The following is a 24,509-nucleotide window of genomic DNA, read 5'->3' as shown; positions in this document are numbered from 1 at the left end:
CCACCACAATAATACAGACAGGGCATATTTTTCCCAAACTGTAGCTCCTCCTGGAGCCTTGCATCTGGTCTATGTTCAGTGCTGTTTCCTTTGAAAATGGTCATCTTCCCAGCAATTCCTGTTTAAATTTCACCAAAAGCTTCTGCCCTTGCTTTTGGACACGTGTAGAATGATTTGTGTGTGGTAAGAATGTCCCTTTCATCTTTTGTGATTTGTATGCTGCCCTTGACAATTAATTAAATTTTTAAATTTAGATATACAGCACTGTAGCAGGCCATTTTAGCCCATGAGTCTGTTCTGCCCAATTTACACCCCTTTGACCTACAACCCCTGGTACGTTTCGAATGGTGGGAGGAAACTGGAGCACCCGAATAAAACCCACGCAAACATGGGGAGAGCATACAAACTCCTTAACTGACAGCGCAGGATATGGACCCAGTCCTAATCGCTGATGCTGTAAAGGTGCTGCGCCAACCGTGCCGCTCAACTGGGAGGAATTGCTGTCTGACTCCATTCTCCACTCTCCGTCCATTGCTGTAAATGAGGCTGCAATGCTACTTTTTCCAATTGATCAATGCTGGGGGCTCCCTCTGCTTTTCCATTCCATTACAGCAGTATGAGCTAAAAACATTAGGCTTCTGATGTCTTCCCCACCAACTCTTACAATTCTCCACTAACGTAAGAGTGCCACAAAATGCATATTGCTTCTGGTTCACTCCACACCATGGTGCCAGTTTTAGTGTAAGATTAAAAGTCGAACCACTGCACCATGATATAATGGACATACTTGTAATTTGGTTGAAATTGCTAATACTTCATCATCAATCACATTGCACTTGGCAAAACTGACTATTTCAAAACCATTTTTTCTCCCTAGAACCAACATACCCTAAAGGGGATCCAGGTGTGACTGTGCGAAGAAGCTGGGAGCTCCGTTCTCTGTTAAGTCAATCAAAAGGTATTAGTGTTATTCTGTTAGCATGCTCTTTATGAAATTTCAAGTTTTTTTTATACCATTTTAAAATCTTTAGTTTTGTTTTTAATTTCTAAGCTTTCGTTGAAAGAGCAATATTCATGACAAATATTTAGAAGTAGAATAAAAGATGTATCCTTCCTGCATATTTCTTGAGGTTTGTTAATTTATGGATTGTCACACGTAAAGGATAAATGTGGCATGTTCATAAACTATTTGATGTGGGTAATTAATCAAGCAAAACACTGTTTGATGCCCCACACAGTGGGAAGGTGGTTTTGATGCACTATTTTATTCTGCCTGGGATTTGTTGTTGGTTTAAGTTGGAACATTGCTATAAAGATCAGCAATTGGTATATGTATTGTGTACATATGCTGTAGGACCTAGGTATTAATTACTGGGTTAAAAATGCAGGTTCAACCTATGTAAATGTCCTGATCTGCATCAAGGAGGTGCAGATACCAAGTGGTAACGTCAGACTATATTGGCTGAAATGAACTCACGAGTTGGAAAATGCAGTTGCTGCTCCAGTGACTCAGTCTGTGTGAGGATAAAGATAAAGGGAATAGATGGTGCAAGGGGTGGTGGTGCTGACTAAGAAATGATAGTCAAGAGTTGCAGATTACTTGAATTAAAACAAAAGAAGGAATGACTGGGTGGCAGGGGTGTAATTCTGGAATGGTGAGCTTCATAAATTCTGACAATCTGATACCCTGGGGACTTTGGTCCCAAACTAGCAGCTCTTCCAGACTATACAAATGCACTCTTAAAACTGCATCCCACTTTTAATTTTCTCTTTTCGGTTTTACATTGTTGCGTAATAAACATTTTTGAGATTGAGGTGAGTGTTAATGCAGCATATTTACATAGCCCCAGCAAGTTTAAGAGAAGTGCTGGAAACCAATACTCACTGGAGCTCTGTTCAGGTGCTCTTTTTAAACTTGTTGGGGCCCAATGGAATGTAGGGCTTGGGCTATAGTAATCTAGATGCTGGATCATCAGGGTTTCTGCACATTGTGACAGCAGATTTTTGCGCTTTGTGTTCCATTATTTTCCTTGGCTTTGTTTTTTTTCCTGCTTTCATCTTTTCTGATTCTGTCCATTGAGTAATTTCAAGTTGAGTTGAAAACCAAAGGAGGAAACACAATTCTTATCACATAATTGAATCTTCAAAAGACAAGCAGTAAATCAGCGACATGGCCTGTTTCCATGCCGTAAACAGTTATATGGTTAATTGCAGCATTTCCCTTAATGTTATCTAATGCATTTCATATTGTAGGAGAGAGAGCATGGTGATTCGATTATGATTCATTTGTTTGGTGTGCATTCCCACTGAAACTCGTTTATTTTGATTTCCTAGATGTAGCTACCAAACAGAGTAGAATTGATGCTGTACGAAAGTCGATCAAGTCCTTCGAGGAGAAACAGAATTGCCAGATGAAGCAGAAAAATATAATTGGTCAAATCTGCGATATTCCTAAATCTTACGACAACGTCATGCAAGTTGGATTAAGAAAGGTCACGTTTAAATGGCAAAGAGGAAACAAAATAGGTAATATTGGGATTAAAGAGATAAAATATAATCTTAAATTTGCAATATTTCACATGCAGAAATTGTGCTACAGAGTAAACATGGTTGCTCTACTTTTCTTGGGTTTAGTATGCATGCTGTTTTAAACATGTAAACTCAGCTGCGGCCTGATCTTTGTTGTTTTACTCTGAACAAAAAAACCGGAGCCTTTTGAAATCAATAAGACATTGTCCATTGCCTGATCTTAGCCTGCTTTTCCAGTGCATTCTTAAGCAAGAGGCACTGAATAGTAGTTATCTATATAAATGTAGCCCAAGGGGTGTAGCAACACCACCTCTGCTTCAGCCAAGAAGGGGGTTTCTCTGCACATATTCAAGTCTCAAATTTCAGAATTTCTTGGTTAACAGAGCATCAACAATTGTAAAAATTTATACTTTTTATTTTGGCTCTAAAGCCCCAGGAGTTCACATAACCAAATGAACAAACTTTCACAAGGGAAACAATTGAAAAATACAAAAGCTGATTCCATAAGAAAGCTATGGAGTTTGTGGAATGGTATCTAGAATCCTTCATTAAAATTGATGAAATTGTTGACATTATTATTCAACATTGTGTGAATATCCAGCATTTTTTTTCTGTTCATGAAAACCATCCAGTTATTTTGCTTTTCTCTATTGAATTGCTAATGCTCGGTTCAGCATAGCATTTGCCAAAACCGATATTTAAATTTGCTCAGTTGCTTGATACTATACTTATATTTAATGATGAAGAAATTAAAATTCCTGGTTTATTACTTGGAGCTGCTTGATAAGGGCTCATCATTACATCTGTTATATTCTTGCTGGATGGACACAGGACTCCAGGTGGTCAGTAGGTCCAGATTTTGGACAGGTCAAATAGGGAGAAGTTGTTCCCATTACAAAGGTGGATGCTTGTATAGTGAGACTGTGAAGAAAACCTAGCACTGGATGGAGCATAAATGTAATCAGTTGGATGGGTTGCAATGTGTGTACTTTAAAGTGAGAAGATAGAAACATAGAAATAGGTGTGAGATTAGGCCATTTGGCCCTTCAAGCCTACACCACCATTAATTTTGGTCATTGCTGACCAGTACCCAGTACCTGTTTTCTCTCCATACCCCCGATCCCCTTTGCCACAAGGGCCAAATCTAACTCCCTCTTAAATATAGATAAGAAACCAGCTTCAACTGCTTCCCGTGGCAAAGAATTCCACAGATTCACTACTCTCTGAGAGAATTATTTTTTTCCTCATCTCAATCTTAAAAGAACTCCCCTTTATCCTTAAACTGTGACCCCCCCCCCCCTCGGTTCTGGTTTTCCCAACATTGGGAACAACCTTCCTGCATCTAGCCTGTCCAATTCCTTAAGAATTTTATACATTTCTATATTTATATATTTCTACATTTCCCCACTTAATCTTCTAAACCCTAGCAAGTATAAGCCTAGTTGATTCAGCCTTTCTTCAAATGCAAGTCTTGACATCCCTGGTATCAATCTAGTGAGCTTTCTTTGTATTCCCTCTATGGCAAGGATGTCTTTCCTCAGATAAGGAGACCAAAACTGTACACAATACTCCAGGTGTAGTCTCACCAGGGCCCTGTACAGCTGCAGTAGAATCTCTCTGCTCCTGTACTCAAATCCTCTTGCTATGAATACCAACATACCATTCACTTTCCTCACTGCCTGTGGTACCTGCATGCCCACTTTCAATGACTGCTGCACAGCAACACTCAGGTCTCGTTGCATTGCTCCTTTTCCTAATTGGACACATTGAGGTAATAATCTTTCTAGTTCTTGCCTCCAAAGTGGATAACCTTACATTTATCCACATTATATTGCATTTGCCATGCAGTAGCCCACTCAATTAACTTGTCCAAGTCACCCTGCATCCTCTTAGCATCCTCTATGCAACTAACTGCCACCCAGCTTGGTGTTGTCTGCAAACTTGCTTTCTATTCCCTCATCTAAGTCATTGATATATATTGTAAATAACTGTGGTCTTAGCACTGAGCCTTGCGGTTCCCCACTAGTCACTGTCTGCCATTCTGAAAAGAACCCATTTATTCCTACTCTTTGCTTCCTGTCTGTCAACCAATTCTCTTTCCACCTCAATACCATACCTCTTATACTGTTTGCTTTAAATTTGTACACTAATCTCCTGTGTGGGACCTTATCAAAAGCCTTCTGAAAGTCCAGATATACCATTTCCCCTGGTTCTCTCTTATCCACTCTACTAGTTACATCCTCAAAAAATTCTACAAAATTCATCAGACTTCATAAAATCATGCTGACTCTGTCTGATGATATCACTATTTTCCAAATCACATCTTTAATAACTGACTCTAGCATTTTCCCCACTACCGATGCAAGGCTAACTGGTCTATAGTTTCCCATTTTCTCTCTCTCTCCCTTCTTAAAAAGTGGGGTTACATTTGTCACCAATCCTCAGGAACTAATCCAAAATCTTAAGAGTTTTGAAAAATTATCACTAATACATCTACTATTTCTTGGGCTACTTCCTTAAGCACTCTGGGATGCAGACTATCCGGCCCTGGGAATTTATCTGTCTTTAATCCCTTCAATTTACCTAATACCACCTCTCAACTTACATTTATTTCCTTCAGTCCTTCCCTCACATTAGATCCTCGATTCCTGAAGAATCCTTGTTCCCCATGATCAATTCACCTGTTTCTGACTGTAATGGACCCACATTTGTCTTGACTAATCTTTTCTCTTTACATATCTATAAAAGCTTTTATGGTCATTGTTCATGTTCCCTGCCAGCTTTCTCTCATAATCCTTTTAACCTTTCCTAATTAATCCTAAGATTGGATGTGTTGTGGACAGCGAAGAAGGTTTTCTAAGCTTGCAGAGGGATCTAGACCAGCTGGAAAAAAGGGCTGAAAAATGGCAGACGGAATTTAATGCGGACAAGTGTGAGGTATTACATTTTTTAAAGACATTTTGGAAGCACAAACTAAGAAAGGACATACACGGTAAATGGTAGGGCACTGAGGAGTGCGGTAGAACAGAGGGATCTGGGAATACAGATACATAATTCCCTGAAAGTTGTGTCACGGGTAGATAGGGTTGTAAAGAGCGCTTTATAAATCAAAGTATTGAGTACAGGAGTTGGGATGTTATGTTAAAGTTGTGTAAGACATTGGTGAGGCCAAATTTGGAGCATATTGTGCAGTTTTGGTCATTTAACTACAGGAAGGATATTCATAAGAATGAAATAGTGCAGAGAAAATTTACTCGGATGTTGCCTGGAATTAAGGAACTGTGTTATAGGGAAAGGTTAAATGGATTAGGACTTTATTCCCTGGAGTGTAGAAAAGTAAAGGGAGATAAAATTATGAGCGGGATAGACAGAGTAAATGTAGATAGGCTTTTTCCACCGAGAATAGGTGAGATACAAACCAGAGGACATGGGTTAAGAGTGAAAGGGGAAAAGTTTAGGGGGAATATGAGGGGCAACGTCTTCACACAGAGAGTGTTGGGGGTGTGGAACGAGGTGCCAGCTGAAGTAGTGAATTTAAGAAAAAAGTGGGCAGGTACATGGATGGGAGAGATATGGAGGACTATGGATTTGGTGCAGGTCAGTGGGACTAGGCAACAAAAATGGTTCGGCACAGTTTAGAAGGGCCGATGAAGCCGGTTTCTGTGCTGTAGTGTTCTATAGTTCTCTGGTTCTAAGAGAGATAATAATATTCACAGTAATTCTTGTGCAAAAATATGCAACGTAATTCTACAGACAGTCCAGTTTTGCTGTTGGAGCAGTTTGTGATTACTGTTACAGGGTTAGGTTTAAGAGTCTGACAGTTATTGAAAAGAAACTTCTTGAACCTAGATGTTCTGGTTTTCAGGCTTCTGTACATTCAGCCTGAAAGGAGCAGTGAAGAGGTTGGGACCTTTATGATGTTTGCTCCCTCCTTGAGGTAGTGCCATACTTAAGATTTAGATTTAGACAAATACAGCACGGTAACGGGTCATTTCAGCCCACTAGCCCACCAAATTTGCATACATTTTGAAAGGTGGGAGAAAACCTGAGCCCCTGGGGGAAGCCCACACAGACACAGGGAGAACATACAAACACCTTACATACAGTGTAGGATTTGAACCCTGGTCGTGACCACTGGTGCTGTAAAGGCATTGTGCTAACCGCTACACCAACCATGCCGCCCCATGGTTGGTGTAGCAGATGTCTGAAATGGATTTGAGGCCTGAGCCTGTGATGGACTAGGTTTACTACCTTGTGGAACCTTCTGAGTTCCTGGGCATTTTAATTTCCAAACTAGACTAGGATATAACCAGTTTGGTAAGCGTATCCGATAGCATGATGACATGCCAGATCTCCATGTACTTCTTGGAATGTAGAGTTGTTGGTGTGCCTTCTTCATGGCTGCCTCGATGTACTGGCTCCAGGAGAAATTTTCTAATAATATGAACTCCAAGGAACTTGAAGCTCTGAATCCTCTCCATCCCCATCCAACTTAAAACATTTGAACCAACATTAATTAATTTGGTCCTTCTGTGCAAGACGTCTTTGTACTGGGAAGCTACTTTAGCTGATAGTTTGATTTATTAAAGCATATTTTCAATATTTGGCAGGTAATGTTAAGTACACTCCAAAGTTGTTTTGATTTGAGTTATTGTAAGGTCAATATAAATGGATGGTAGATAGTTAGTACAGTCTCTGGCTGTGATTAATATCAGGTTGATGTCCATGTAAACAAAATGTATCTTTCTGGTTTGAATAAAATGATTTAATTTAATTTAATTTACACTGATGAAGAAGGTGAACAGACTTGGGCATAACAGTCCACAAGTGGTGCTGGTCAGACCTGTGTAAGGACAGCATGACAGCAGTTATTCATGCCAAATACAGATTGGTGCAATATAATTTCTTGCATCGACTGTACCTCCCACCACAAAAATCACATAAATACAAACCATAAATCTCAGAAATGTGCTTTAGGTGTGGAGATTGGAACCTTTATCCATTCAACCTGGCTGTGTACAAAAGTGAGATCCTTCAGAGAGGACCTGGAGGACATTCTGAAAAAAAAATTATAAAGCTGGATTTTACACAGGATTTGGAATTGTACCCTCTGGGAAACATTATGGACACGAGGTTTAAACTGACCAGATACAAAATTCAGTTTGTGACGCTCACCTTGTCGGTAGCCAAGAAATGTATTGAGTCCCAACTAAATATTACATGATGGAATACGGAGATGTAGTTGCATTCCTCTGGAGAAAATCATGTACTATTTAAGGAGAAAATATGACACATTCTTTATAGTATGGCAGCCTTATCTGCAACATATGTGGTAGGTACACAGATATAGTTACACCCCTTTTAAATAAAAGGTAAAAATTTGTACTAATAGTGGAACGACTGAGATAAATGAATTGGATCGTGGCGCAGATGATGTGCTCTTGTTTTTCTTTTCATTTTACATTATGTCACTTTGAGTTTATATTTGGTTCCTTTAAGGGTCTGTAACTCTATAGATTTTTTTTTATGTTTGTTTAGGGAGGGAAGGAATGATATGGGAGGGAAGAGAGAGGGGTGGGCAGGGGGAAAAGGGCTCTGAATGTAATATATCATTGTTGAATAAAATATTCAAAAAAAAATTGGTGAACATCTTAAGCTTCCCAATTTGATTGAATCTGCAACAATGGAGCTCTCAGTTCATGCACCTGAAAGATCTGCCCACTACATAACAATATTCTTTGTTTCTGCAGGTGAAGGACAGTATGGGAAAGTGTACACATGTATAAATGTAGATACTGGAGAGCTAATGGCAATGAAGGAAGTAAGTGCTTTTTGTATTTAGGGAAAGTACTTTCAAACTTCTTGCTGGCTGTATCCATGCCACTGCACACAGTACGCCCTTGCATCACCTGCACTCCAGAAGAAACAAGTCTCTTTGCCTGTACCAGGATATGTTTCACTGAGCACTTAGAGATCAACATCCAAATACAGAAAGCATACTGATATTTCGCCTGGGTTGATCCTCACAAAAATTGATTCTCCCATTCCTTGATGAATCATTGCAGTATTGGCATTAAAAGTAGTTTTGTAATGTATGAAATTTAGAAACATTATAGGGAAAATATATTTCTAGCTGGAAAATAAATAAAAAATCCTTTTATTATTATGTTATCTTTTCAAATCCTTGTGAGGATTCTTTTGCATCAATATTTGTACCTTTGTAGTGAACTGGCTTGACTCCCACCTTGGCCTCTTTAAACTTGACCTTATCCTAAACTCTGCTTATATCCATGTGCACCAAATTAGTATCATGCAGTGACCTTTTGCTACCTTCCCTATATTAGGTCTAGACATTTTGGTTCTCTGGGTCTACCCTTCCATCCTTGCCAGCTGAGCCACCAAAATTGTCCCACTGTACTCTCACTTGTGATTTGTCCTTATTGAATATCACTTCTGTCTTAGCATCTTATTTGGCTTGAGCTGATTTTTTTTGACTATCGCCTATTGAACACAAGATGATTTGTATCATTGATGAACTTCCTCCAGCTCCAACATGGTGAACTTCAGCCAGCTACAGTCCTCTACCATGATGGCACCTGCATTACTGAACTTGGCTTTGGCTTCTGATCAGAAATTTTGAACCAGTGCTTTGTTTATTTTCTTTTACTAAATGTCAGCCCATAAATGATGAACTGACTATTCAATCTTGCTCAGTTCCTGATAGCAGAGGCAATGCTATGCATGTCAAATATAAGTATGGAGGTTTGTCAAAGTTTTCTAAATCAATATTTCGAGGTACCAATGAGAGAGGATGCAGTCCTTGATCTCCTATTAGACAGTTCAGATGACAGAAGTATGTGCAGGTGAATATTTTGGGTCCAGTGACTATAATGTCATTCGTTTCAAGTTAATTATGGCTAAAGAGAGATCTAGTCCTCGAGTTGAGATTCTCATTTGGAGAAAGGCCAATTTTATGGAAATGAGAAAGGATCTAGGAAGAGTGGATTGAGATAAGTTGTTTTCTGGCAAGAATGTGTTCAGAAAGTGGAAGGCCTTCAAAAGCGAAATGTTGAGAGTGCAGAGTTTGCACGTTCCCATCAAAATTAAAGACAAAATTACCAGCATAGGAAACCTTGGTTTTCAAGGGATATTGGCGATCTGGTTAAGAAGAAGAGAGATGTATAGCAGGAAAAGGCAACAAGGAGCAAATGAGGTACTAGAAGAGAATAGAAATGTAAGAAAATATTTAAGAAAGAAATCAGGAAGGCAAAAAGAAGACATGAGGTTGCTTTGGCAGATAATGTGAAGGTAAACCCGTAGAGTAAAAGAATAGTTTTTAAAACTCCAAATTTATTCCAGATTTGTTCAAATGTCATCAATTTTCCCTGCTCAAAACAATTTTCGATATACTTGATCCCACTCTGAGACCAAATTTCTAGAATTTTATTATTAATAGTTGATGGAATTAATTTATTTTGAACTAGGGGTGTTTTGGGTGAGAGCCCCACCCAACACCAATTTGACCATTGAGTTTATTCCAAATTAATATGTTTTAGTAAGGGAGCTTCCTTAGGACCAGATAGTAATTTTAGAATTCCATTTATATATTATATTTTCTGCTATCTTCTCACAAACCTTATGCAATTCCAATTCTACCTAAGATGATTTGTCTCCTCTGTCAAAGAGGAAGGTGACAAACTTCATTTGGGTTGCCCAGTAATATTTTTTAAAGTCTGGGAGCCTTAATCCTCCTGGTTCATAATTCCAGATTAATTTATGGATAGAGACTATGGGAAACTTACCATTCCACTGAAACTTCCTAATATATTTATTTAAATTCTGAAAGAATCGTTGTGGTACTAAAACAGGTAGGTTTTGGAAAAGATATTGAAATTTAGGCAATATATTCATTTTAATACAATTGACTTTCCATTCAAAGTAATTTGAAGTTATCCATTTATTTAAATCATCCTCAATTTTCCAAAGCAAGGGAAGATAATTCAACATATAAATTCTGTAAGTTATTATCTATCTTAATATCTAAGTATTTTATCCCACTAAGAGGCCACTTAAATTGAGAGTCTCTTTTAACATGATCATAATTCCACCCATAAATGGCGTAACTTCGCTTTCACCACAATTAACTTTATAGCCCAAGAAAATCCCGAAAAACTCCAATTTATGTTTTTAAAAAAATTGTTTTCTCCTTTTTTTCTGCTCTCTTCAGTTAAGATCCTATTTAAGGGATAAATTAAGTCCAGCACTGACCTTACTGCAATGTACTGAAACATTCTGGTTTGAAAGGGGATCACAAAGAAATTTATCTCAAAAATGTAGTTTTTACTTCAAGCAGAAGCCCCTAAACAAGGGCTAGATCAGCCAGTTGAGAGATGGGAATCAGATTTGGTTATAGAAATTAATCTATTTTGCTGGTCTGACCTGTGTTGCGACAGCATGAGCAATACAATTAATGTAAAGTATAAACTGGGGAAATATCATTTTTTTCATCAGCTGCACCTTACTCCTCAAAAATTAAATAAATTGAAATCTGATTTATCAAATTTATGTTTTTGATGTGATCAAGATATAGGGACATTTTTGCATTCAACCTGGTCATGCCCTAAGGTGAGATCCTTCTGGGAAGATTTAGGGTATCTCCTGGAACAGATTACCAGAATTCTATGCACTCAGGTGCCAGAATTGTTTTTATTGGGGAAATTAGCAGATTTCAGACCTAAAATTAGATTGTTAAAATATCAAATGAAATTTAGAGGTGGCCAGGAAGTGCATAGGCATTTCTTGGAAATCTAATTCCCAACTGTATCTGACCTGCTGGAAGTCAGAAGCCCTGGAGAAGATTACTTACAGCCTCAGAAAATGTTACATTTTTAAGAATATGGAACCCATATTTAAGATGTACAGGGCTTAATCTTGATGATTACCCACTCCAGTCTCCAATACTATAATCTCCAATATCTAGCGATGTCTATGACCTTAAGGGAGGAAGTAAGCTCTAGATGAATCATGTAATGTTTCATCTGTCTGTAATTAGTGCTTTTGGAAAAAGATGATTTTGTCACATATGGGAGAATTATGTCTTTTTCTTTTTTTCATTTTCCTTTGTGAGAGGGGATTTTTCTTTTTTCTGTTTCCTACTTTTCTTTTAAGGATCTTTACAGTGTGTAATTTTGTATTTATGAACAAGAGTGCAGAATTTGATCATTGTGATCTTGTGTTGATTCTTCCTCCTTTGTATATCAACATGTAATTTGGTTTTGATATTTTATTGTACATATCTGTGATGTTTCTTTGATTTTTGTTTTGTAACTTCATGTTGATTGAAAATCCATAATTTAAAAAAAGAGTAAAAGGATAGTAAGGGACAAAATTAGTCCCCTAGAAGGTCAGAGTGATCGTCTATGTGTGGAGCCTCACGAAATGTGGGAGATCTTAAACAGTTTTTTTACATCAGTATTTACTCAGGAAACTGGCATAGTGTACAAGGAAGGAAGGGATACAAGCAGTAGTGGAATGGAACTTGTAGAAGTTAAAAAGGAGGAGGTGCTTGATGCCTTACAGCAAATAAAGGTAGATAAATTCCCCCAGGTCCTGGCAGAAATATTTAAAATGTCCTTAGCCATGGGTGAGGTGCCAGAGGATTGGAGGGTAGTTCTTGTTATCCGTTATTTAAAAAAGGCTCCAAAAGTAAACCAGGAAATTACATGCTGGTGAACCTGACATCTGTAGTAGGTAAATTATTGGAGGATGTTCTGAGAGATCGAATATACAAGTATTTGGACAGCCAAGGGCTGATTTAGGATAGTCAGCATGGCTTTGTGCGTGGTAGGCTCTGTTTAATGAGTTTTTTGAGGAGGTTACCAAGAAAGTAGATGAAGGCTGTGGACTTTAGTCATGTAGCCTTTGACAAGGTCCCACGTGGGCAGTTAGTTCAGAAGTTAGTTCAGAAGGTTCACACACTAGGTATCCATGGAGAGGTTGTAAACTGGATTCATAATGGGCTGAATAGGAGAAGCCAGAGAGTATTGATGGATGATTGCTTCTTAGACTGGAGGCCTGTTATTAGCGGTGTGCCTTAGGGATTGGTGCTAGGACCATTGTAGTTTGTTGTCTATATCAATGATCTGGATGATAATGTGGGAAATTGGATCAAGTTTGCTGATGACACTAATGGAGGCATTGTGGACAGCGAGGAAAGCTTTCAAAGCTTGTAGAGGATCTGGACCAAATGGAAAAATAGACCAGAAAATGGCAGATGGAATTTAATGCAGACAAGTGTGAGATGTTGCATTTTGTAAGTACAAACCAAGGTAGGACATGCACAGTAAATGCTAGGACACTGAGGAGTGCAGAGGAACAAAGGGATCTGGGAATACAGATATATAATTCCCTGAAAGTGGTGTCACAGGTAGACAGGTTTGTAAAGAAAGATATTGGCATTTTGGCCTTCAAAATTCAAAGTATTGAGTACAGGGGTTGGGCGGTAATGGTGAGTTTGTCCAAGACATTGGTGACCAAATTTGGTGTATGTGTGCAGTTCTGATCACCTAAAAATAGAAAGGATATCAGTAAGATTGAAAGAATGCAGAGCAAATTTACTAGGATGTTGCCGGGTCTTCAGGAGTTGAGTTACAGGAAAAGATTAAACAGGTTAAGGACTTTATTCCTTGGAGCGTAGAAGAGCGTAGATTTGATAGAGATTTACAAAATTATGAGGGATATAGACAGAGTAAATTCAAGTAGGCTCTTTCCACTTAGATTCGGAGAGATAAATATGAGAGGACATGGCTTTAGGGTGAAAGGGGAAATATTAGGGGGAACTTAACTCAGAGAGTGGTGGGAGTGTGGAATGAGCTGCCATCTGATGTGGTAAATATGGGCTCCCTTTTAAGTTTCAAGAATAAATTGGATAGATATATGGATGGAAGAGATATGGAGGGTTATGGACTGGATGCAGGTCAATGGAACCAGCGGAATAATATTTTGGCACAGATTAGAATGGCTGAATGGCCTGTTTTCTGTGCTTTAGTGTTCTATGCCAGTACATCTATAGAACTGACATACTCCCAATGGTTAGGTGGCCAATGCCCTATGTGGTAACTGAAAGTGGTTTTACATAGAAAATAGGTGTAGGAGTAGGCCATTTGGCCCTTCAAGCCTACACCACCATTCATTTTGATCATGGCTGATCATCAACTCAGTACCCTGTTCCAGCTCTCTCTCCATGCCCCTTGATCCCCCTAGTCACAAGTACTAAATCTAACTGTCTCTTAAATATAGCTATGGAACTGGCCTCAATCACTTCCTGTGGCAGAGAATTCCATAAATTCACCACCCTCTGAGTGAAAAAATTCTTCCTCATCTCAGTCCTAAAGGACTTCCCCTTTATCCTTAAACTGTGATCCCTGGTTCTAGACTTGCTCAACATTGGGAACAATCTTCCTGCATCTAGCCTGTCTAATCCCTTAAGAATTTTGAACGTTTCTATTAAATCTCCTCTTAATCGTCTAAACTCCAGCGAGTACAAGCCCAGTCGTTCTAGCCTTTCTTCATAAGCAAGTCGCGCCATCCCAGTTATCAATCTGGTAAACCTTTTCTGCACTTTCTCCATGGCAATGATGTCCTTCCTCAGATAAGGAGACCAAAACTGAACACAATACTCCAGGTGAGGTCTCACCAAGGCCCTATACAACTGCATCAATACCTCTCTGCTCCTGAACTTGAATCCTCTTGAAATGAACGCCAACATACCATTTGCCTTTTTTACTGCTTGCTGCACCTGCCTGCCCACTTTTAATGACATGCACAGTGACGCCCAGGTCTCCTTGCATTTCCCCTTTTCCTAATTGGATACCATTAAGATAGTACTCAGCCCTCCCATTCTTTTCTCCAAAGTGGACAACCACACATTTATCCACATTATATTGCATCTGCCATCCATTTGCCCACTCACCCAACCATATATAACCATATAACCGTTTACAGTGCGGAAACAGGCCATGTCAGCCCTTCGAGTCCACACCGGTTCATTGTAATCAATGTCAGGTCACTGGTCTGAGTGCTACTGGTACCACCTGACCAAGTCACCCTGCACACTCTTAACAGCCTCGACACAGCTTACAATCCCACCCAGCTTCGTGTCGTCTGCAAACTTGGACATGCTGTTTTCTATTTCCTCATCTAAATCATTAATATATATCGTAAATAACTGGGGTCCCAGCACTGAGCCTTGTGGGACCCCACTAGTAACTGACTGCCATTCCGAAAAGTACCCGTTTATTCCTACTCTTTGCTTCCTGTCAACCAATTCTCTATCCACCTCAATACCATATCCCCTATACCGTGTGCCTTAAGTTTGTATAGTAATCTGTGTGGCACCTTATCAAAAGCCTTCTGAAAATCCAGGTAAACCACATCTACTGGTTCTCCCCTATCCACTCTACTAGTTACATCCTCAAAAAATTCAATAAGATTAGTCAGACACGATTTTCCCTTCATAAAACCATGCTGGCTCTGACCAATGAATTCAACATTTTCCAGATGTGCCCCAATCACATCTTTAATAACTGACTTTAACATTTTCCCCACTACTAATGTCAAGCTAACCAGTCTATAATTCCCTGATTTCTCTTTCCCTCCATTTTTAAGAAGTGGAGTTACATTAGCCACCCTCTAGTCCTCAGGAACTACTCCAGAATCTAAAGAGTTTTGAAAAGTTATCAACAATGCATCCACTATTTCATGGGCTCCTTCCTTTAGCACTCTGGGATGCAGACCATCTGGCCCTGGGGACTTGTCTGTCTTTAATCCCTTCAATTTATCCAACACAACCTCATAACTTACACTTATTTTCTCCATCCCTTCCCTCACATTAGCCCCATGGTCCCCTATTATTTCCTGAAGACTATTCATATTTTCCCTAGTGAAGACTGAACTAAAGTAGTTATTGAATTGGTCTGCCATGTCCTTGTTCCCCATTACCAATTCACCTGTTTCTGACTGTAAGGGACCCACATTTGTCTTTACTAGTCTCTTTCTCTTTACATATCAATAAAAACTTTTGCAGTCATTTTTTATGTTCCCTGCCAATTTTCTCTCATAATCTCTTTTGCCTTTCCTGATTAATCCCTTTGTATTCCTCTGTAGAACTCTGAATTTCTCCCAATCCTCTGGTATTCTGTCTTTCCTGGCTAGTCTATACGCTTCCTCTTTACACTTGATACTCTTCTTGATTTCCCTTGTTATCCAAGGATGTACTACCCTCCTTGAGTTATTCTTTTTCCAAACCGGGATAAACAAATGCTGTACTTCATCCAGGTGATCCTTAAATGCTTGTCATTGCCTTTCTACAGTTAATCCTTTAAGTAACATTTGCCAGTCTAACTTAATCAATTCACGTCTCATACCCAAAAAACAATTTGCGTCTAATGGTGAACCACTTGGTAACTAGTGATCTCATATGTGTGCAGTAATTGTATCTATGTTGCCATGAAATTCTGCTCTATTGCATATCTTTGCTTGCTGTTCCCTGAAATACAAGCATGAAATTCATTTTTTATCCTAAAGAGTTAGATAATCAATGGATGGAAGATCTCAGAATTCCAAATATTCTATTGAAATGTCAAGTTTTGCACCAGAGCGTCACTTCATTAAGAACTGTGCTGTATCATTTTCTAGTGAGATTAGTGGAGATTCCAAAAGATTACAGGGTGCAGACTGATGGAGCAACAGATACACCCAAGAATACTAAGAAAACAAAAATGAGCAAAACCATAAACAATGTTAAAGATGGGATAAGTTATTCATGAGCTAAAGTCTGGGTTGGACAGATTGCCTATGGCAAATAGTTGGGCAGGATAGGTTAGTTGCCACTGGAATTCAGATGGGACAGTCGAAATATCTAATATCCTGAGGTGTCTTGTCAGGGTGGAGAGAATGTTTTTTCTATGGGAAAATATAGAACTGGGGGAATCACTAAAATTAAGGAGCCACTAGTTTAATAGAGATGAGGATGCAATTTTTTGTAATTCTCTTCCTCAAAGGGAGGTGGAAACAGTCTTCAATTGTTTGTAAGGCAATGGTAGGACAATTATTGATAAGCAAGGTGATGAATGGTATTGGAGACTTGTCTACTCAGATTAGCCAGATTTTTTTAAACAATTTGAGCGGTTGTATTGTCTATTCCCATTCCAGATCTGTGTTTGAGAGTGTACTTATGTTTCAGTAGATTCTGTTCTTCTAACCATTGAACTACTTTCAATGTGTTTATTATGTAAATATTTTTCCTTTTGGGATTCAAGTTGATAGGTAAGGAAACAGTATGGCCACCCAGACTAGATTGTGGAGAATTTTAGGAACTTATTGAATTCCTAATAGAAAGATCCCAAATGCCATTTTGAAGAAGATTTTTAAAAATTTCCAGTATCCTGATATTTTTTATATAACCAACAAGTCAAGCCAGCTGATGTGGTATTATCTTGCTGGTTTTTGCAATTTTGGTGAGTACGCTTTGGCATAAGTTTCCACTACAACACACTGCGAAGAAAATTACTGGTATTTAATTGTCTGTAAAAGCGAAATGTCCTGAGTTTCTGAATGATGCTTTATGAAATCAACTTTTTCTTTTTTTAACATTAACTTTATGGTTTGATGTTCTTTTATCCATAGATTAGATTCCAGCCAAATGATCACAAAACTATCAAGGAGACTGCAGATGAATTGAAAATTTTTGAAGGTATCAAACACCCAAACCTGGTTAGATATTTTGGTGTAGAACTTCACAGAGTAAGTAATTCAAATATCCATGAGTCATACTGATTCATGACGTCTGTTTTGCAGAGAAGAGCAATTTGCTTTGATTTCCTCTCCCATTGACCTGTATTGAGCTAATATTTTCAGATGTGCAAGGCATGAATGGTCTTTATATGTCACTGCACCAATATTAAACTTTCTCTTTCAATTCAGAGAAAATTTTGTCATGTTTCCATTAATATCCAGGAACTAGGAAATAGCTAAAGGAAGTACAAAACCTTAGCTAAAGAAAGATTTAAATCCTCAATCTCTTGTCTGGATCTTTTAATTGACCTCCTAGCACAGTACAATGTACCAAACCTTTCCATCAGTCGGATGACACTAAGATAGGTGGCAGAGCAGGAACTGTTGAAGAAACCGTAAAATTACAGAAGGATATAGGCAGATTGGGAGACTGGGCAAAAAAATGGCAGATGAAGTACAATGTTGAGAAGTGTTCGGTTCTATTTTTGGCAGCAGAAATAAACAGGCAGAGAATGATGTGGATGGGGAAAAAATTCAACCCTCGGAGATGCAAAGAGACCTGGGTGTCCTCATGCAGAGAAATCTAAACATTAATGCCCAGGTGGGATTGGTAGTGAAGGTGGCGAGTGGTAGTGTTTAATAGTAGAGAGGTGTTAATGAGACTCTATGGGGCACTGGTGAGACCCCATTTAGAGTACTGTGTACAGTTTTGGGCTCCCTATCTTAAAAAGGATGTGATGTTGTTGGAGAGGGTACAGAGGAGATTTACCAGGATGATTCCTGGAATGCAGGGACTAGCGTATGGAGAGTGTTTGGCAACTCTTGGGTGGTATTTGTTGGGGTATAGGAGAATGGTGGGGGGGGGGATTCTCATAGAGACATTTCAAATATTGAAAGGTTTTGACAGAGTGAACGTGGATAAGATGTTTCCCTTAATGGTTGAATCGAGGATAAGGGGCCATAGTCTTAAAATTAGAAAAGTTATCCAATTAAAACAGAGAGGAGGAAGAGCTTCTTTAATCAGAGGGTCATGGATCTGTGGAACTCACTACTGCACAAAGCAGTGGAGGTCAGATCACTGGGAGTATTTTAACAGGAAATGGACAAATAGGGTATCAAGAGATATGGGGGAAAGGCTGGAAATTGGAATTAGGTGTGAGCATAATTCAGCTTAGTGTAGAGTCACAGAACAGGCTTGATGGGCCTAATGGCCTGCTTCTTCTCCTTTACTTGTGAACTTGTGTGACAGCTTTGGCAGGGGAAGACTGGGGGAGGGGTAGGTATTGTGACTGAAGGTCCTCTATGTTGTTTCTGGAGCATTGAACAAGCTTATAGAGAGCTCATACAGGAGGAGAGCCCCCCCACATCTCCATCGGGCACACAAAACTCAAAACGGTCAACCAGTTTACCTATCTTGGCTGCACCATTTCATCAGATGCAAGGATCGACAATGAGATAGACAACAGACTCGCCAAGGCAAATAGCGCCTTTGGAAGACTACACAAAAGAGTCTGGAAAAACAACCAACTGAAAAACCTCACAAAGATAAGCGTATACAGAGCCGTTGTCATACCCACACTCCTGTTCGGCTCCGAATCATGGGTCCTCTACCGGCACCACCTACGGCTCCTAGAACGCTTCCACCAGCGTTGTCTCCGCTCCATCCTCAACATCCATTGGAGCGCTTTCATCCCTATCGTCGAAGTACTCGAGATGGCAGAGGTCGACAGCATCGAGTCCACGCTGCTGAAGATCCAGCTGCGCTGGATGGGTCACGTCTCCAGAATGGAGGACCATCGCCTTCCCAAGATCGTGTTATATGGCGAGCTCTCCACTGGCCACCGTGACAGAGGTGCACCAAAGAAAAGGTACAAGGACTGCCTAAAGAAATCTCTTGGTGCCTGCCACATTGACCACCGCCAGTGGGCTGATAACGCCTCAAACCGTGCATCTTGGCGCCTCACAGTTTGGCGGGCAGCAACCTCCTTTGAAGAAGACCGCAGAGCCCACCTCACTGACAAAAGGCAAAGGAGGAAAAACCCAACACCCAACCCCCACCAACCAATTTTCCCCTGCAACCGCTGCAACCGTGTCTGCCTGTCCCGCATCGGACTTGTCAGCCACAAACGAGCCTGCAGCTGACATGGACTTTTTACCTCCTCCATAAATCTTCGTCCGCGAAGCCAAGCCAAAGAAAAAAAAAGACAGGAGGAGAGACTGGGAGAGAACTAGGATTCTTTGCTGAGTTTTATTTATTTAAATTTAGATTTAGACAATCAACACAATAACAGGCCCTTTCAGCTCACAAGCCTGTGACGCCCAATTACACCCAATTGACTTACAACCCTAAGTACATTTTGAAGGGTGAGAGGAAATCCAAACAGACACGTGGAGAACGTACAAACTCCTTACAAACAATGCGGGATTCGAACCCCAGACCCAATCACTGGAGCTGTGACATCATTGTGACACTGTTGCGATAATCGTTTCTTTTAAGGGTTTCTCAGCAGTCATAAATTTGTCCTGTTTAGATTCCAACCAACCAAAGTCTGAAAGCCTTTCCACATTGGGACCTGTCTTTAAAAGGAGTTCTATCTCATCTTCCTAAAAGGATGAGATAGTAGTCGGACAATGGCAGTAACAGGATGAGATACTTACTTTTCTGTTTTTCAACACTTCCATCAGTCGAGTGTTTCCTGTAATTTTTATTTTGGTAGGTGTGAGTCAGAGGGACCGTTTCCAGGTTAAAGTGGCACTGTATTATAGAACATAGAACGTTGCAACACAGTACAGGCCGTTTGACTCACAATTTTGTATTAACATTTATAAACCTTTTCAATTGTTCATAGGAGACGCGAAGTATATGAGGCAAATGGAGTATATTGGAAAGCTTGTTTCATGTTCAAGAATTGGGACACGAGCTGAGCAAATTAAATGCTGCGTGCATTCCTTTCTTCACTCTCCCTTAGTTCCTGTTTTAAATTATTTTAACTTGTTGCTCTGTGCGTGAATAACTACTAGCGTCCCTTCCACAAGCACAATTCAAGGCCCTGCTGAATCACGAGCTGATCTCATGTAAAGCTTATGCAGTTCACACTCTTCATGAGAGTGTTTTTATTTCCTTTTGCTCTTGGACACTAAGCAGGGAATTTTGTCCTTGTAGCCCTGTATAGTTTCCTCCCACATTAGAATGACCAAGCATCATGGTTGTGAATCCCAGCAAGCTTCTGCTTGTTGATTTTCCCAGTTACAATTCATTGTTTCTCAAAAATATCTCTCCATTTATTAGCCCTTCAGGAATCTCTCGGGGGAGAAAATATTCCTCTCCTCCAGACATGGGTGGACCCTTTGATTTGTAATCTGATACTTGTGATGAAATACCCTACTTATTACGTTGTTTCTCCCTCTTGGTACCATGCAGCTACTTTGCACATTGAACTTTTGTTTTATCTTTGACTCAGGAAGAAATGTATATCTTCATGGAGTACTGTGATGAAGGCACTCTGGAGGAGGTTGCGAGGCTTGGCCTACAGGAGCACGTAATTCGATTGTACACCAAACAGATCACTACGGCTATCAATGTGCTACATGAACATGGAATTGTGCACAGAGATATCAAGGGTAATGCGCACACACACAAATACAGTAAAATCCCCATGATTCACTATTCAATCAACTCACACAACCAGCAAAAATTCAAGGAAATAAATAAATAGTTAGAATTTGAAACAAATAAGATTGGACCCCATGGGGGAGTGCTGAGACTTCATTGTGGGCAAAGTCCCTCAATGTGCTTGCATTCTTTTCAGTCACCACTTGCATGGAGAGGAGTCGGGTTGTCAGCATGGCAAATTTTGTGCTGAGGGCCTGACGAGGACACTTGTATGGAGGTGAGTTGGGTTGTGCTGAGGGTCTGAACGGGACACTAGGACGAAGAGCTGGTCAATACTACTCACCGCTGGGGCGACTCCAAAAGTGTCTCCCTATCCATGCTTAGTAAGAATCTTTATTAGTATTAGGTTATGGGAATTCTTGATTAAAGCGATCTTTACATAAAGACTACAATACTGATTTTTTTTCCTAGATTACATTTTACTTTTTTAAAGAATGAGTATCAGTTAACCGAAAAATTCACATATCCGACATCAGTGATCCCCATTGATGCCGGATTATGAGAATTTTTACTGTACTTTATTTGTAATATTGCTAGCTAATCTCAGCTACATGATGTCTATATTTTGATTTTAAACATGCTCCCAAATGTAGTGATATTTTAATTACTGTAATTATTAGCCAGTAAGGGTTAGCCTGGAGTAAACTCATCACAAAGGACACTTTCTTGTAATAAATTAGTGATTATTTGAACCAGTTTCTGCTGGAGGCTGAAAGAAATATTAATCAGCCAATATTAATGGGCTAAGGACTGAATCCAATTCTGAAATCAATTGTCATCTGTGCATTTCAAAAGAAGTTTGTACATTTTACCCAAGTTAAATCTCAAGATTTGGAAGCATAGAACTAAATCGGGCAATAATTTGGGAATAAGGTAATAGATTTTTTTCTTGTTAATAACTGACCTGTAAACAGATTATTAATCGGTTAGCAGCAAACATGTCCTTTATCTCAAAAGCCAGAAGTTGGCATGTCAAAAAGAGAGTGTTTTGCCATTATGTTTTGAATAATAAAAATCTGCATAACCAAAGTAAGGTGTTGCAATTAGAGGTCCACAAGCTGATACAATGCCAATGACCCAGGTTTGAATCAGGCACTGTCCATAAGGATTTTGAATGTTCTCGCCGTCTCTGCATGGGTTTCTTCTGGGTTCCTCCCAACATTCAAAATGTAATTTGGCAGCATGGGCTTGTGGACCAGAAAGGCCTGTTACCGTGCTGCATTTCTAAATTAAAATTAAACTGAAGTGGACACTGCGCAGGTTTAAACTGGTGGGGAGAGGAAGGTGGATCTTTAATATCAGGGTGATGAACATTTAAACCATTAGTAATCACTACTGTGGAGAAAAGGCAGTGGAATTGTACATCACTCATTCTGTTTAACAACAACATCTATGCTACCTTCTGAAAATATCCTGAACATCTTGCAAGAATTGGAGGCAGAGACGTTTCTCACATTCTGCACATGTATTTTCTCTGATGGACTCCGTTAGGTGGCTCGTGTTAATAAAATGGCAGCCTTCAGCAATGCTGAAGTTTACCAGCAATGGAAGTGTGTTGTCTTGGAAGATTAAACACTATTAGTAACCTAGTATAAGCAGGGTAGCTACCATCTGGAAACTTGCTTCTAAGCAATTAAGAATCTTTGTCTCAGAATGAAGGTAGGATCTGATCCTGGCTAAGTTATTCATTTTGGTGTTCTTTAGTCAGCACAAATTTATAGGCAAGGAAGCAGAATTTGTTTGTCTTCCGTCAGTTCCACTCATATGAGAACTAGATTCATCAAGTAGGTAGTTGCAGTACATCATATAATGATCACACAATAGGTGGATTTCACTTGAGCTTGACCATTTGTTGAAGATAAGTCATTTTGCTCTAATGTTTGTGATATCGTCTTCTGGTCAATACTCATTCATTAAACATGCAGTTGAACACAGGAGGGATATTGTGATCGAGTATTAATCGGTTAGCAGCAAACAGCCATTCAGGTAAAGAGTGTTTTTCTGTTTTTAAGTTGTCGGTGTTTAAATCCTGGAACTTACAACCGGTTAGGACTACAGCAGTTCATGGTGGCAACTCACTGCCACTTTCTTGAGGGCAATTTGCTCTTGCTAGCAGTAAATACTGGCCTTGTAAGCATCCTTTTCAAAATCGTTGAAGTATTGTTGGGGCCACTTCATGAATGTCTTTTGTGAAATAAGTTGGGTCACATTGAAAATGTTTCCTTTTTTTAATATGCATGCCAGAGACATTGGTAAACTGCAAATAAATACTGTATATAGTGGTATTAAATTTTCCTGGTGGTACTGGACAAGTCTTGGTACCAATGCAGCCTATGCTGTTGAGAATATAGTTGCAGTTGAAAACATAAGAATTATGAGTGGAGATAAGCCATTGGATCCTTCGTATAAGCCATTGGATCCTTCGTCTCCTCCACCATTCACCAAAATCAACAGCTGATCTTATCCCTAAACACCATTTTCCATCCATATCCCTCAATTCCTGTGATATGCAGTTTGAATGAACTCGATGATTGAGCTTGCACAGCATTGGGAGTGGATAATTCTAAAGATTTTGGAACCAATCTATAGCAAGTATATACAAGACTAAAACAGTAATTATGCCAGCTCCCATGTCATCAGGCATCTATAATTGCAGTAAGACACTTCTACTGCTCTACATAAATACTGTTTTAATACAAGCTTACCATTTGATTCTTAATCACATGCTGCACCTGCAAACTGGGCTTCATTGATGAATACTGGGTCTTTTTGAATATTAATTGGGGCTTCTAGAGTTTAAATTAGAAGTTTCTCTAGGACACCATGACATGCCTTTGGTGGTTACCATTGCAAGAGAGTTTAGATCTTTCAGTTAATGCTGTCAATATTCAACAGGTCAAGCATTATTTGTGGAGAGAGAAAACTAACTAAGTGGATGATGATTAGCAGCCAGGATTGTAACTCTTCCCAAGGTGCCTGACCTGAGTATTCAAGCATTTTTGTTTCAGATTTCCAGCATCTAATATTTTACTTTTGCAAAATTGTTTCATTTGCAGTTCTGAATCTTTGTCATTCCGCGAATTCAAGTATTAACGACTCAATGACGGGAAACTGTTCAAATTACAGTGAATCTGACAGCAATGATCATTCTTAAAATATAGCAATTTAATAAATTTTCTTTATTTTAGGTGCCAATATTTTCCTCACCTCATCAGGTCTGATCAAACTGGGGGACTTTGGTTGTTCTGTAAAACTGAAAAATATTGCACAGACTATGCCGGGTGAAGTGAACAGTACTCTTGGGACTGCTGGTAAGTAACCTGCTTTTTCCACTCGTCGTCCAGTTGTATCCATAATTTATATGTGGTGGATGAGTAAATGCTTCTTGATGAGCAAGACTACTTTCTGACTTAAATTTTGTGTTCAACTCATTGTCAAAAATCTGTGGTCTGACTGGTTCTCCAGTAGAATAATATTTGGATGACAACAAATAGTCTCTGCCTGTAGGTGACAC

The 24,509-nt window shown here is 39.4% G+C and overlaps 1 protein-coding gene across 3 annotated transcripts in view; it reads left to right on the top strand.

The window, feature by feature from the left end:
• map3k4 (mitogen-activated protein kinase kinase kinase 4) overlaps window positions 1-24,509 on the top strand; it is a 253,090-nt gene that overhangs the window by 223,795 nt on the left and 4,786 nt on the right. For all 3 annotated transcript variants that reach the window (XM_069932041.1, XM_069932038.1, XM_069932039.1), the window contains 6 exons: window positions 878-958; window positions 2,335-2,526; window positions 8,280-8,350; window positions 17,215-17,331; window positions 20,784-20,943; window positions 24,184-24,306. In XM_069932041.1, coding sequence (XP_069788142.1) covers window positions 878-958; window positions 2,335-2,526; window positions 8,280-8,350; window positions 17,215-17,331; window positions 20,784-20,943; window positions 24,184-24,306 — 744 coding nt within the window. The remainder of the gene's footprint in view (window positions 1-877; window positions 959-2,334; window positions 2,527-8,279; window positions 8,351-17,214; window positions 17,332-20,783; window positions 20,944-24,183; window positions 24,307-24,509) is intronic.

This window comes from Narcine bancroftii, chromosome 4, assembly GCF_036971445.1.
Source record: "Narcine bancroftii isolate sNarBan1 chromosome 4, sNarBan1.hap1, whole genome shotgun sequence".
In the NCBI taxonomy this organism is placed as follows: Eukaryota; Metazoa; Chordata; class Chondrichthyes; order Torpediniformes; family Narcinidae; genus Narcine; species Narcine bancroftii.
Note: the sequence above shows the minus strand (reverse complement) of the source record. Positions and strands in the feature narration are given on the sequence as shown.